This window comes from Phyllobates terribilis, unplaced genomic scaffold (genome assembly GCF_046119375.1).
Source record: "Phyllobates terribilis strain yellow unplaced genomic scaffold, ASM4611937v1 Scaffold_11__3_contigs__length_659146591, whole genome shotgun sequence".
Classification (NCBI taxonomy): Eukaryota; Metazoa; Chordata; class Amphibia; order Anura; family Dendrobatidae; genus Phyllobates; species Phyllobates terribilis.
The window spans coordinates 214660952-214677150 of NW_027362771.1; the positions used below are offsets into that span (position 1 = coordinate 214660952).

Below are 16199 nucleotides of genomic sequence, written 5' to 3' on the forward strand. Positions count from 1 at the left end.
GAGATAGAATGGAGAGGTGGAAGTGAGGTGGAGACAGTACAGTTTGTAAGGGAGGACACCATGGCAGTTATAGTTCATAACTGAGTACACTGTGGTGGCTATTATTTATAATGGCAACAGTGTGGAGGCAATTTATCATAATTGGGACAGTGTGGGGATTGTATTTTGTGCAGGAAGCACAGTGAGAGGCAATTATTTATTCAGAGACACAGCATGGGAAATATTTATCATTTAGGGAACAGGGTTATAAAGTGCTGCAGAAAGCCAGAGAAGAGGGAATTCAGCAGAGATGAGCTGTGGGCGTGAACTCTTATAATGGTGTCTGTACTACATGGACACAAAAGGGATGAGAATGACTCTAGTCAGAAAAGATGTCACCTGTTAGGTACCTGTAAATGTTTACTTGTGATACTGACTGAGCAGGGGTGGAATTCAGCCGGTTCTCCCCAGTGCGATGCAACCGTTTGTTAGAAGAGCAGCCGGTTTCCCGAAGATCCAGAGCCGTGATCTGGTTCGGGCCCCACAGCAGCGGGAGAACGAGGAGGATAGGTGAGTATTGATGGGGGGTGGGGAGGGGGAAGGTTGCGGCGGCGGTGCAGCAGGCACACGCGGTAGCCGCTGCTGCAGCTACCGCGTGTGCCCGCTGCTAAAGGGACATGAATATTCCCTCTTCTCCACTCCCATGGGCGTGGAGAAGAGGGAATATTCATTTTCTTAAGTAGAGGGCACGGAGGAGCGCTGAGCCGTGCTCCTGCAGTCGGTGCCCGCTACTAAAGAGGAAATGTATTCACTCTTCTCCACGCCCATAGTCCCGACGTGGAGAAGAGTGAATGTGCCGGCAGCAGCTCACTTCGGCCTCAGAGCGCGCACTGCTCAGATGCCGACATGAGCTGCGGCAGCAGAACAGGACACAGCAGCGCTGGAGCAGAGGTGAGGAAGGATGGTGAGTACAAGTGTTTATTTTTTTTTATGTGTAAAGTGACTGGACCACAAATACCAGGATAGGGGGATGAGGGGGCCACGCATACCAGGATTGGGGGGTGAGGGAGAGGCCACGCATACCAGGATTGGGGGGTGAGGGAGGGGCCACGCATACCAGGATTGGGGGGTGAGGGGTGCCATACATACTAGGATGGGGAAATTTACCAGTAGCTGCAGCATTTCCCACCCTAGGCTTATACTCGAGTTAATATGTTTTCCCAGTTTTTTGTGGTAAAATTAGGTACCTCGGCTTACTGTTTGACTGCGCCCCTACTTGTATATGTTTCAAGAAAAGGTGTGTGTAAATGGGTGTGGCTTAAAAAGGGTGTGGTTTTCCTACACACAAACACAGAACCTGTTAAAAATTTGAATCCCACTCCTGTGACAGAGTCTTATCAGTATAGTTGTTTCTGTATGATCCACAGTGTCTCAAGACGCTGGTAGCAAGAACTCCTAGTAACTCCTTACCATTGTTAAGGACACACTGGGAATTGTAGATTCATTCGATACAAGTATATATAGTGGAGGCTTACCTGACATTGCAACTGATCACTGTACTAAGCTTGAGCTGCGTGCATGTACTAATGATGCTTCTGGTAACGTATTCATGTACTACTAGTGGTTTTGATGATGTATTCATGTATTGATGGTGGTTCTGTATTCATGTAAGTGGAGGTGTAGCATGACAATGTGGTCCTTGGACCACAAAAAAATGTGGGCACCTCTGACCTGGAGGATTAAACAGCCAGGATTGGTGGGGACACCAACCCTAGCTGTTACTGTAGAAATCTGACAGTCAGTCATGACAAGTTCCATTAGTGAACACACCAGGAAAGGTTACCTAATAATACATAATAGAACATCTATTTGCAGGAATACTTTCCTGAATAAGACATATTATTAGGTCTTATGCTGGGAAGAGGTTAATAGGAGTTGTATCAATCCGTAAACAGCAAGCTCCCTTTTGTGGTAACTGAAGACTTCCAGAATGTCATTACTTTACAACTGTTCGAAGGGAAGAAGAACATTTTGTATTCTGTTTCTTAAAGCAGTCATCAGACTAAAATATATATAGAACAAAAGTATGTAGCTTTGGCACAATGACTAGGCTTCTGTGATTCTATTCTGTGATTATTTTTGCAACAATGGTATTTCATCCACAGGAATTTATCAAGTCATCACAGACACTGGGGGATGTAGCCATGTAATATCACACTGTAAGGCCATGTTCAAAATATGACGAGGTTGAAGGCGTGGATTCTGCAGCTAAATCCTTAAAAAGTCCCCTAAAAATCTGCATAGGATAATGATTTCAAAAGTATGTTCATTATCTGTGCAGATTCTTCATTTAGTTAACGATTGGACTAATCCTTGTGCAAATTGCACATACTTGGGGTAATTGATTCAAATTTCTTAAACTAGGGTGTATTAGGAGTCAAAATGTAAGGAAATACAAAAATACAGCTAACATTACGTAAATAAGCATATTTTAGACACTGTATTTAGTGCTTACCAGTTTGGAAAAAATATCTTTTTGCTTTATTTACGGGATCATCACCTTCTTCAGGGATAAAAAACAATTTGATAGCTTTTGTCTGGAAATAAAAGTTTTCATTTTAATGAATGGTGCATTATTATCAACTATCAATTACACAGGATCAAAATGAAAAACAATTACAAAAGAAATTCGATTAAAAAAAACAGACTTTGTAATTGGAGAACTACCGAATCGGTTGTACTACTTTAGACACTGAGGCTGTGTGCCCACGATGCGGAATTAATGTATTTCCGCAGCGAAAACGCATTAAAATTGCTTGTTAAGATGTCTGCCATGTTTTCTAATGATAATCCGCATGTACTCTGCACATGCTGCGGAAATTTAAGCTGCAGATTATCATTGCGGAAAAATCCGCAGCACAACCAATTTGCGAAATCGCTCACATTGACTTGCATTGAACCTCATAAGTTGGTCACACAATATAAATCCATGCCAGTTGCATGGATTCATATTGTGTGACCAACTTATATTGTCAGGCTGCGTGCCCACGTTGCGGATTACAAGCGTTTTTGCTGCGGATTTTCCGCAGCGGAAACGCTTGTAAAACGCTTGGTAATCCGCATCCCATGGTCCCCAATGAGAATCCGCAAGTTCTATGCCCATGCTGCGGATTTTTCGGCAGCGTTTATGCTGCGTTCAAAAATCCGCAGCATGTTCATTAATTTTGCGTTTCCGCATGCGGAATTGCCTTATTTAATGCATGAAAAAACGCAAGGCAATTCCGCATGTCGAAAACGCGTGAAAAACACGCGATAAACGCTTGCGAAATTCCGCATGCGTTTTTCCGGGAGAGGACATGCAGAAATGAAGCAGAAATTTTCTGCTTCATTTCCGCAACGTGGGCACATAGCCTCAAGCCTTTTTCCAAATGCATTTGAGTGATGCTCAAAATCGCTTGGGAAACCGCTTGAAAAAACGCATGCAAAAACGCTTAAAAAAGGTGTAAAATCCGCATGCGTTTTTTCTGCCAGGGAGAGGAAAAAACGCTCAGGAAATTTCTGCTTCAAATCTGCATCGTGGGCACATAGCACTTCCTTCAGTTTTTTTTTTTTTTTTTTTTTTTACAACAAATATAAAAAATACTTTTTATAAAATTCAATATCAGATTAAATTCAGAACTCAACAAAGTACATTCATTACAATTATGATATTGAATGAATGCAGATCTAAATGGCAGGGCTGTGGAGTCGGAGTCGGAGCCCATTTTGGTGGAATCGGTATAAAATGGACCAACTCCGACTCCTAAAATATATAATAAATTGGGTACAGTAGTACAATGCAGTTTGTGGGGAATATTTTTTAGTAAGAATTTGGGAAATTTATGAAATGTCTTATAAATGTCTGTCCTATTCCTGATCTAAGGGTCTAGACTTTTAGCTGAGAAGAATCTGTGCTACAGTTAATTTATCACTTATACATGAGTCATGAATGAGGGAGTCGGTGTCATGGAAATTGAGGAGTCGGAGGTTTGGCTTACCGACTCCACAGCCCTGCTCAATGTTACACCAAAATCAATGAAAAGTCTGATCTAGCAAAAACATTTCTGTTATCTCTTTGGAAAGTGATGTGTATATATAGAACATATCCAATCCAATCCAGGTTTCAGATTTTTTTCTTGTAGGAGAGTCTCTCCCTGTAATACATGCTGGATGTGAGGTCTGTCTATATCCATGATGCTGCTGTCTGTCTGCACTTGCTTTCATGTACCATCACAGCTCCAATACTGCACTTTCCTCTGCATGTGTTTTCCTCCTCGTCATTAGCCCGTTTTCTCTGCTTTGCATAAGACTTTAAAAACGTTCTTTCATACCCTCTGCAGATATGGGTACAAGTTCCCCCTCCCTCCTGCAATATCTAACATTGAGAGAAGGGAAGAGGGAGCAGAGAGAGCAGTCAGGAGGATGAACTCTAATTTGTATCAGCTTTGCAAAAACACAAAGCTAGGTAAAAGGAGTTACAGAAATTAAGTAGCAGCAAGATGGAACATACCATTTCTTCTTTCAGTAAAGCCAATCCAATTTTATGTGATTGCATGTTTTGCCCTTTCCCAAATCTTTGTGGTCCATAATAGTTTATAAAGCCTCTGTTCTGAAATGATAGAGAGAGAAACAAAAAGATATTCTGTAACACAAGCAACTCTAATGGTTTACAAAATTAATTTAATCAAAACAAAAGAGTTCTACATGTACCCCTTCATGTTCTGGCCACTATCTGGAAATATTGAGAAGCCTTCAGAGATGGCTAGTAAAATAATGCGGATTATGGCAATAACACTAAATACAATTCTTCCATAGTAAACTGCAGATATGGATATTTTATAATTAGATAAGAATAAGATTTATTCTTAATGAAAAGACATATTCAAGATCTTGGGCTGCAAACTGTTAAATTGTAGGCAAAGAATGTCAAACCTCAGGCTAGTACTACATACGCGTTTTGTAGTTGTTGGCTATTAAAACAAGGTAACAATGAAACTTTAGGGTGTCAATTATAGCAATTAGAAAAATGGAAAGGTCTTACTTGAAACACAAGTTAAAAATCAAAGCTGTAGCACTGCAAAAGTCTGTTAATTATCCTTCGTTAAAGCAATCTAATCTGGACTACCAAATTCACCAATTTAGGACTACCTAACCTAACAATACCTTTTACCAAATCTGTGCACATTTCTGTTTTACATATAGTACTACACACTATAAAAACAGTAAAACTGTCTGCAGCACACTCAGTTATGAATGATACAGTCAAAAGTAGACCAAAATCCACTAGTCTCAAAACAATCCAATGGAAAAAAAATCTTGACAGCATTCAGCAGGGGTTGCAAAATAATCAAAAAGGTTTTTTTTTCTACATATGAAAAGCAATGTTATCTAATGCTTTAGAAATTCTTTTGTACCCCTTTCCTTGATTATTATTTTCAACAATGACATTCCCTTGCTGTGTTGTAAGCTGTTTATGGACCACAGCATTTGATGCAAAATGTAACTTAGAAAATGTCAGGAAAATCCTCCTGGAACAGCTAAACTTTATGGGGTTAATCAGAATCACTATAAATGATGGCAGCTGTGCACTGACTACTGTTTAACATGAGTTTGAATGTGATTAACATCACCAATTATAAGAGGATGTTCACACTTCAGCCACATTAATTTATCTTTGTTATCTTTATTTTCTCATTTAAAAGGATTTCAATTTGTTTCTCAATGGATTTGTACAGATTATGGGGAACATCAGCGCTGGAGTGGTGCCCCCGGTCATATAGCCTCCGGTATCTTCCCAGTTTTTCGGCACCGCTCTGGTCACGCAATGCCATCTTGTGAGTGCAACTTCTGACTGTTCGGAAGTCAGAAGCTACATCACAAGAGCACAGTGCAAATCTATGTGACCCTGAACAAGACTTGTATTGAAAAGTAACCTCCATGCAGCTCCATGAAACACTGGAGCAGCCGACAGGTTACTATTTCGCCGGAGACTGACAAGAGCAAAGCTGGAAAACAATGAAGGTGGCGGCAGGTGAGTATCAGACAGGGGGCAAGGGACTTGCATTTAAAGCAGCACTCTAGCGGTGCAATAAAAAAAAAAAAAGCTGGAGTGGTACTTTAAAGGTGGAGAAAGTTTTGAAATGATTCTTCTTGTTATGCTTTTTTTACATGGTCAAGGATAGCAGTCCAAGAAGGTCACGACGAACCACTCGCTGTGATCTTTATGTCAAACAGCTCTCTGCTGCCCCCTATCGTCCGGACAATTACACGATTGGCCGACGATTAGCAGAGGAGGACGCTGGCCGTTTGCACTAATAGGCCGGTTATCGGGAAACTAACAATGAGGGTATGGTATATACACCTCCGATTCAAACGCATGTAATATATTTATATACCCCTATATAGTCACCATTAACTCCACGATAAACCCAGACTACTTGCTGCCACCACCAGTCATGTTTTAGACAAGCTAACTGGAGGCTTGGTAAGTAGCGTATGGCTCCAGGTTGCGGGTTACAGAACAAAAAGAACAGAACTATTACTTTTTATATTTAAATCCAAAATGAGGCAGTGTTTATAATATATAAAAGATTTTACAAAGGGGACAAAATGAAACAGCATACACAATTCCAGAAAATAAAAGGGATTAACAAAAGAACTTACTACGCTGCTCACAGAGATGAGTCAACTTAGCCGAAGGAGAGCGCTTCCCTTGGGGACGTTCAGGGAACGGGATTCATGTATATATGACATGTATCTCTCTACAGGAGCGAAGATCATAATTTACCTTGACCTTTTATCAGCAACTGAGTTACACTCACACACCCCCCTCCTTGCAGACCTCACGTGGGCTGGGTTGTGGGATGTTCTCAGCCCTTTGGAATTTTATGAAATACCCAACTTATGTGATAACTCCTTTCAAGATGATCACAGAAGTTCAAGATCACCGCAATATTTTTTATTGAGATTTTACCATTACCCAGAGACTAAATATGACCTGGCTGTTTTCAGCAGTCTGCCCAATATTGATTTGTGGCTCATAGGCAGGAGTTACAGTTATGAGAAAATATGCATCTTCTTCCCTGATAAGCCCTGAAGCTGAAAATGTAGGTCTCATCAATATTGGATCCATACACACCCTGAAAAGATATAGCTTTTCACTGGTGCCGGCGCGGCCGGCAGCAGATGTAATTTTTCCCTTTACAGGGACCATAGGCTTCTTCCACTTCTGTGTCTGTGTGTAAACACATGTCCCTATTGTTATCCAATCCTCTGAAAAGACCTTTTCCTGCCCAATTACCTGTCTATTCTAAATTTCTTTATCTATGCACAATAGACATTCTGTTAGTACTGCCAGGGTCTTTTTCCCTAAAAGAGCTCTTGCATGTTAATTAAGATGGTTCACTATCCTATTTCATCCAATTTCCTACTTGTCAACTGGGCATTCTACATATAGGCCGCTCTCTTGTCGGACTGCTAATCTATGTAAAAGAAGAAGAGGGAGGGTTGGGTGAATGTCCCTGCTCTACAGGGGCTGCAGAGATTGTAATATTTTATATGACATACATCATAAAAATCTGGCATTTTAACAGGGAATTGTAGATTTTTTATATCCACTGTACATGATCCCAGACTTGTGTAAACAAAAAGAACTGCAACAATAGGTTTTTCAATTCTTTTCTCATTTGTCTCCAAATTTTTAGTTACAAACATTTTGTATTGAAGTTTAAACCAAGAAAACTGAGCTGTTTAGTACATGTGATAACTAAAGATGGGAGAATCTATTTGCAGGACTCTGGTCCATCAGCCTGTTGATCTCCTTACCCCTCAGCATTATTGGCTCTTCTATTGATGAGCCAGGCTGTGGCGATGTCATCATTGTGGTGTGATGAACACACGATGTCGCGCCAGACTTTAAATAAAGAGCCTGGAATGCCGAGAGATAAGGATATTCACCGAACCCCCCATCCAGCAGTCACAGATTATAGACCTGGCCGATAGACTAGAGTCTTGCAAATTGAATCTGCCATCTCTGGTGATAACGCAGACCACGATGTAAGAAATGCCAACCTAAAAAAAAGCCATGCATTACACTTATATACTGTAAATAACATTCTATAGGGATTGCCTAAATAATTATGCAAGATAACCTATACAAAAATGCCAAAATCACATGTACTTTACAGAATGTAGTAAAGAAAATACCTTTATAGATAAAGTGCACAAAGTTAAAATCAGACTGACAGACATGGAGACCATCACAAAACTCTATAGGGGGTCCAAGTATATCACACAATAAGGGTATAGGGAAAAAGAATATATTCATAAGCCCTCCTGCCTGGTACTAAGGTTTGAAAAGCACTGCAAACAACCTAACAAAAGCAGTTAAAACGCCATAAACAAGACATAACTGCGATAATAAGACAGTATAAGACAGATGCAAATAAGTTTTCAAGCAACACTCGCCTAAAAAAGTCTTAGTTACATAACGGTAACGTGATTTTTCGGAGCCCATGACAGCACCATGAGAGAGGGAATCCGCCCACCAAGGACAGGAAACCTATAGGCTGAAAAGGGGGTGGTCCTCCCTCTCGTCTCAGTTTGGTTAACAGAGCATGAGAGAACCGCCAAGGTTAGTAAGAACAAAACATCATAAGATATACAGAACAAAACAACACCTACTCTTTTTTTTTGGCAAAAAAAAAAAAGGAGGCAACAACCAAATACCGATATATCCATACAAACACCCACTCCAAAACACCTTATAAGAGTGAGTGAATATCCAACTAAAAGGGAGTGCTCCTACCAACGTGAAGGGAGGGAATATAAGGGTGCTGTCATGGGCTCCGAAAAATCGCGTTACCAGTAAGTAACTAAGACTTTATTCGTTCTCCCATGACAGCACCACGAGAGAATGGAGAAACTAGGGGAGGGGGGGGGGGGGGGGACCACAGTCTGGAGCACCCTTCTCCCAAAGGTGAGGTCAGAAGAGTCACCCATGTGCAACCTATAGTATTTGAAAAAGGTATTTGGAGAGGACCAGGTAGCAGCCTTACATATCTCCTCCATGGAGACGCCCGTTTTCTCCGCCCAGGAGGTCGCCATGGCCCGGGTAGAATGGGCCCTTAGACCCTCTGGTACTTGCTTCCCACTTGATGAATAGGCCAGAACAATAGCACCCCTGATCTAACGAGCAATGGTGGGTTTCGAGGCCCCACAACCTTTTTTAACCCCCTGGTGACAAACAAAGAGGGATCTCTCCTTCCTAAACCCTTCAGTGACAGACAGGTATCTGATTATGCACCTCCTAACATCTAGGGTCTGTAGCTTGTCCTCTACCGGATTTTGGGGGTTGGGACAAAAGGAAAGTAGAATAATCTCCTGGGTTCTGTGGAAGCGGGTAGCTACCTTAGGGAGGTACGCCGGATCTAGTTTGAAGACTACCCTATCCCTCCAGGATCTGAGTGTATGGTGGAACTGAGGAGAGACTCTGGATATCACTTACTCTCCTAGCCGAAGTCAGTGCTACCAGAAGAGCTGTCTTAAATGAAATCTCTCTTAGGGAGGCCGAATCTAAGGGCTCGAAGGGAGGGCCAGTTAATGCTGTTAAGACCAAATTCAAGTCCCAAGGCATTACGTTGGAACTTAAGATGGGTCTAGATCTGAAAGATGCCCTAATAAACCGAGAAACCCACAAATTTTTCGCTAGATCACAGCTAAATAAGGCTCCCAGTGCTGATAATTGTACCTTTAGGGTACTAGTAGACAAACCCAACTCTAGCCCCTTCTGAACAAATTCCAGAAACTCTCCCACAGGGGTCCCATCTTCCACCTTAGCCCCCGAGAAAGTTAAGAATTTTTCCAGGTTCTCGCATAAATGCGCGTGGTGATAGCTTTCCTACTACGCAAGAGGGTGTCCACTAAATTTGATGAGAAACCCCTTCTCCTCAATAAGGCCCTCTCAAATTCCACGCCGTCAGGTGTAAATTCGGAGCGTGAGGATGGAAAACCGGCCCCTGAGAGAGGAGATCCGGAGTCTCTGGAAGGACCCACGGATCTGAAACTGACATCTCCCTCAAGCAGGAGAACCAAGGCTTCTTGGGCCAGAAGGGGGCTATCAGTATCACTCTGGCCTTGTTGGCCCTGATTTTCCTGATGACAGCTGGAAGAAGGGATAACGGAGGGAAGGCATAACCCATGCTGATGTCCCAGGAGATTAGGAGGGAGTCTACTACTAGAGGATCTTCCCTCGGGTTCAGGGAACAGAAAACTTCCAGTTTTCGATTCTGTTTTGTGGCGAACAGATCCACCACAGGGAGTCCCCAACTCTGAGTAATCTGAAAAAAGACCCTTTGATTGAGAACCCATTCTCCTCCTTTTAGCGTGTTTCGACTCAAAGTCCGCCTTGGCATTCTCTTTTCCCTTTATATGCAAGGCGGTGAGAGGAGATATTTTTCTGCCAACTGTAGCAACCGGTCTGAAACCTTCAAAGTTTTTGATTGGGTGCCCCCTTGGTGGTTTAAGGACGCCACAGCAACCCGGTTGTCTGACAAAATCTCGACATCCTGGCCCTGCAGGGACACAAGAAAGCAGTTTACAGCTCGCTCCACAGCTAACAACTCTAACATTAGAGGAAAGATTTCTTTCCTCCCTAGACCAGACACCCTGGATTATCTCTTCCTATAGATGGGCTCCCCAACCTGTGGGACTTGCATCCGTGGTGACTACACAAGTTCGATATATCACCCATGGGACACCTCTGGACAGGTTCGGAACATCCATCCACCACCAAAGAGATAAAACTGATTGAGGGGACAAGGTCAAAAAACCCTCCAAATGCTCCTTGAGGATAAACTCATTGTGCAGAACTTCCCACTGCAGGGTTCTGGAATGGTACTGTGCCCATAAAACTGCTGGGAAACATGAGGTTAAAGTTCCCAACAGGGACATTGCTCTTCTGAGAGACATGGAGGGGTTCGGAATAGCCGCCTCCACCAGGAGCTGTATCTTCCTAATCTTTGAGTCAGGAAGACAGGACTCCTGCAGTTCAGCACAACACCCAAATACTGCTGGGTCTTCATGGGCTTAAGTCTAGATTTTTCTAAGTTTAGTAACCAACCAAGGTTTTCAGAGCGACCATTACTTGCTCCAAAAGTGTACTACAATGAAGGAAGGAATTTCCCACCACCAGGAGATCGTCCAGGTAGGGAACGATAAGCACATCTTTCTCCCGAAGATGAGCCATATCCTTGGTAAAAATTCTAGGAGCCACCGCCAGACCAAAAGGAAGGGCCGCGTACTAAAAGTGTCTTACCACCCCCTGTAATTTAACTGCCACCCTGAGGTATTTCTGATATCCCTCATGAATGGGTATGTGATAATACGCATCCTTAAGGTCCAGGACCGCCATGCAACACTCAGGAAAAAGAAGTTTTATTGTGGAACTTAAAGACTCCACTTAAAACGAAGGCACTCTCAAATACTTATTTAGGGGTTTCAAGTTTATAATCGTTCTGAAGGAGCCATCGGGCTTTCGGATCAGAAAGAGAGGGGAGTAGAACCCTTTCTCCTTTTCTGGACCAGGAACCTCCCGCTAGACAGACTTCTGTATGAGTTCCTGGACCTCCAATTCCAAAGCTAATTGCTGCACGGGGGAGGAACAAGAGGGGGTTACCATAAATCTCTGTGGGGGTGCATATTGGAAATCCAATCTTAACCCCGAAGTGACCAGACCTATGATCCAACTGTTGTTGGAAATACGTTCCCAGGCGGGAAGAAAGGATGACAGCTTCCCCCCACCTGGGTAATGAGTCATTGTCCTTTCTTCCGGGGTCATTGGGAGGAGGAACCAAATAAAAGCCCTCTACCTTTCCCCCTGCGGGGCTCGTATCTATCCTGTTCTTTTGTTGATTTTCTCTGGACGAACTTTTTCTTCTGGAAAGAACGGTTTTTTAGTGTCCCCTGCCTTCTCCAGTATCTCATCCATTGATGAACCAAAAAGATAACCTACCTCACAACAGATGGAGCAAAGTCTCGCTTTAGCTTGGAGATCCACCCGCCAACATTTTAGCCATAAGGCCCTGCGAGCTGCGTTGGACAAGGCTGCTGACCTGGCCGCTAACCTCACCGCATCTGCAGAGGCATCTGCCAAGAAGGCTGCTGCACCCTGGATTAATGGGAAATTAGATATGATGTCCTTTCTAGAAACCTTAGACTTTAGCTGGGACTCCAATTGCTGCAGCCAGACCATGAGAGATCTGTAGGTCCATGTTGATGCTACTGCCGGCCTTAGGGTTCCTGCTGCTGTCTCCCAAGCCCCCTTGAGGAAGGCATCCGCCTTTCTATCAAGTGGGTCCTTTAGAGCCCCTATATCTTCAAATGGTAAAGAGGATGACTTAGAGGCCTTGGCAATGGCAGCGTCCAGTTTTGGGGCTTTATCCCATGAAGAGGAAGATGACTCGTCGAAGGGATACTTCCTTTTAAGCGAAGGAGGAAGGGAACCCTTTTTTCTGGCCTTTTCCACTCCTTCTGTACTAACCCCTGGACTTTATCCACCAATGGAAAGCATCTCCTCTTTCTTTCGTCCAGACCCCTAAACATCAGGTACTGGACCGATCTCTCCGCCCTTGTATCCACAATTCCCATTGTAGAGCGGACTGCTTTCACTAAGACGTTCACCTCATTCAGGGGTAAGCAATGGCGACTTGAGCCTTTGTCTGATGAGGATGCTGACTTGACTCAGATGAGGCCCCTGAGCTAACTTCACCCTCCGAAACCAAGGAATTGTCTGAAAGGGAGTCCACCGGACTTTTCCTGCTTGCCAGGGCTTTAGAGATTTCTGTTTTAACAAGGTATTTTAACTCCGCTGAGAGGTTGGGGGGTCTCTTCAGTCACCATTTCTCTAATACATGACTGACAGAGCCTCTTAGGGTAGGAGTCTGGTAATGGGGCTCTACATAAAAAGCATTCCTTATGTTTTACTTTAGAGGCACACTTTTTCCCCGGGATGGACTAAGGATCTCTCGCAGCCGAGGGTTTTTCCCTAGAGGCTGCCGAATCATCACGTCTGCCGGAGCTCCGCTAGCTGCCCCCAGGCATGACTCCAGACTGGTCACTCCGACTGCCAGAGCGAGGGCGACGGTTTTTAACCATGGATTTTGCCGAGCCCTCATGGTGCTTCCCAGAAAGCAGCTGATGCCGAAGCAGCTCTTGTGGCTTGTGCTCCTGCTGCACGTGCTTTGCCTGCACTTCCATCATGCAGACCAACAGGAAGCAATCTTTCAGTGAACCCGGCTCATACATTTACCGGGCACTGAAGATTTCCAGGTCACGTGACCGCAACCCAAGCCCCACCCCTGCTGACGCGCTCCCCCCCGCCGGCATCCTGCCGCCGCAGCACATGTGAGGGCTCAGGAGAACGCAGGCCCGGAAGTACGTCAGCCGAGGCCACGCCCCCGTATCTGCATCCCGCGATACCGGCCCGTAACCACGCCCCCCACGTGGGGGGGGGGTGACAGTCCGGAGAGCATCAGCGAGCTACGGGGCAGCAGGGGTTGCTGGGCTGTGCCGGAGTTTCTCCTCCCAGGCAGGGAGAGCTGCTCCCAGGTGCGCGGACAAGGTGCAGACCCCCTTCAGTCCACCGTGGCACCAACATCTGAGCCAGCCGGAGTGGAGAAGGCATCCCCACTAAAACCCGGCCAGTTAGGCAAGGCATCTACAGGTAAGCCTGAAAGGTCCCATCAAGGACAGGAAACCAAACTGAGGCGAGAGGGAGGACCGCCCCCTTTTAAGCCTGTAGGTGGGCGGATTCCCTCTCTCATGGTGCTGTCATGGAAGAATGAATAAGTAATGTTGACTCAGTGACTCCAGCACATGTTTGTGTGTTTCGCCCTGGCTTTGTCAGGGATCAAAAGACTATGTAAACCAAGGTAGATATTGGACTAGATTTACTATAATCAATTTCTCTACTGAAACTAGTAGAAGTACACAGAAGTGAAAGACCAGGTCCACTGTATACAACTGCTAATACAAGCAGGAACCATATATTTTTTAATTACTGTATTAACATTATTGCTCCATAATAGTTGTCAGCTTTACTACAAGTTAGAGATCTGAAATGTTCACTTGTGCCACTAGACATACCTTGACATTATGTGCTGCCTCATCAACTCTCTTCTTCAGGTCTTCTGTTTTATCACAAATATGACATCTTACATCTCTCACAAGAATGGTGAAATGGTTTCCTCTTAACTGACCAAGATGTATGTGCTGGTTAGTAGGATGTACATTATAGATCTTCATCCCCTTTTTTTCAAGTAATCCTTCTGCTTCACGTAGCCTGAAAAAAAATTATAAACAGATAAAGTGTAAAGTGACTGGAGCTTTAGCTATGTCGCATGTGATCTTGAGATTAAATTGCCGTGGACTAGACAATATGGATTGCTGAAAGCATAATGTACATATTGAGGTAAAATTCTTAAGACTATCATATCCAAATATTATAAAAAGGATGATAAATATTGCACCTCTCTGGAGTAACTTTTTTCACAACCACCGACTGGTAGGTAATGGCTTTCTTATCTTTAATACCAGCATAGCTAAAGTCTGAGGGGAGGACACCTAGTGAAGACGCCAAGTACCCAAGAGCTTCAAGAGTTTCCAGATTCTCCTTCTGAAGGGTAAAAACTAGAAAAAAATAACATTTTTATATTATAAAATGATGGAAAAAAAATACACAGTTACCATTGAGTGAAAATTGGTTATGTGGCACTGCGTGATGAAAACCGCAGCAGCGGAGTAACTCCTACCTGTAAATATGTCAGCATTTCCCTCTGATCTGTGTCGTTTTCCAGATGACCCCTTCCTCTCCCTGAATCTTACAGTTATGCACACTTTCTGCAGTCCATCAGTGCCTTTCTCAGAAAAGGACTTGGTTTCTACCAGCTTCCCGAATTTTTTACTGATGAAATGATGCACAGATGTCCTATGTTCCTTACACACATCTGGTAGAAATGTAAACCTTGAATTTTCTACTTTTGCATCTAAAAATGTAAAGAATTTGTCTGCTTCCTCTTCAGATGTCAGCAAGGAAAGCTCTTGGTAATCCTGGCTTGGTTTTATGAGAACCTCAGCGCTTCTGGTAAAAGTAAGGAGGAATGGGAAGGTCTGGCGCACAGCACTGTGGAGACTGGCTCTAACATTTTTGTCCGGAAATAAGCCTAGAGAAAGTTCACACTGCTCACCTGTGGATACATTAGACTCGAAGGCAGATCTTACTAAGACGGCAAAGTTACAGAGGGACTCGTGTATATCTAGACACAACAAAGTGTTAAGCACGTTATATTGGTCTTCCTCACAACTGGGAAGCTCCTGATTCTCAAAAACATTATCAACTTTTTCAATCACAGCCTCACATTTACCACTGGAAGCTCCATCAGCGTTGTCTTTATTCTTGGTCTTAGCAGCATTTGGGCAGAGTTTGGCTTTTTTGAGGTTTTGTTCGTTACTTCGTGGTGTTTGTAATGTGTCAGTTACTCCAGTGTAGACCTCTGTAACGAGTTGACCAGTGACATCAATTTCTGTTACAACAAAATCAGCTGGAGAATGTTTAATGGACCCATAAAAGCCAATGTGATCACTTAGATAGGAAAGAGAGCCGAGGTCGAGGGGTCTTTCTTCCATTTTATTAACAGTCTAAAACCAGAAAAACAAAGTCAGCAATGATTGATAAATACTGAGAAATGCAAGGCTATAGATCTTGTGTTAAATAATTTGTAACACCCTCATTGCTATTGCCATGAAGAGTCTTGATTTTTTTTTTGTAAATTTGCATAGTGATATCATGTGGCCTAAGATAAGCATATGATTGTTTTGGATACCTGTATGTACTCAACTATATGTTAAAGTACCACTCCAGCGTTTTTTTTTTTAAACCAGAGCTGGAGTGGTGCCACTGACTTAAGTTCTCTGCCTCTAATATTATACTCATCAGCCGCTGTCTTTAGCTCTTCTCGCACCACTCCGATCCCGCGCAGCCATCTTGTTACTGCAACTTCTGATTAACCGAAAGAGAGAGGCAATGGTCACAAGCTCTCAATGTAAGTCTAGGAGGGCCTCGTTCTCACACTCATAGACTTACATTGAGTAGTGACTCACCTGCAGAAGACGACTGGAGCAGTATT

General features: G+C 43.5%; 1 protein-coding gene across 1 annotated transcript in view; it reads right to left on the minus strand.

The window, feature by feature from the left end:
* PUS7L (pseudouridine synthase 7 like) overlaps nucleotides 1–16199 on the minus strand; it is a 35371-nt gene that overhangs the window by 9025 nt on the left and 10147 nt on the right. The window contains exons 2-6 of the mRNA XM_073652030.1: nucleotides 14826–15711; nucleotides 14544–14703; nucleotides 14161–14356; nucleotides 4529–4627; nucleotides 2495–2576 (exon numbers count right to left, since the gene is read on the minus strand). Of these exons, the coding sequence (XP_073508131.1) occupies nucleotides 2495–2576; nucleotides 4529–4627; nucleotides 14161–14356; nucleotides 14544–14703; nucleotides 14826–15699 (1411 nt within the window). The 5' untranslated portion in view covers nucleotides 15700–15711. The remainder of the gene's footprint in view (nucleotides 1–2494; nucleotides 2577–4528; nucleotides 4628–14160; nucleotides 14357–14543; nucleotides 14704–14825; nucleotides 15712–16199) is intronic.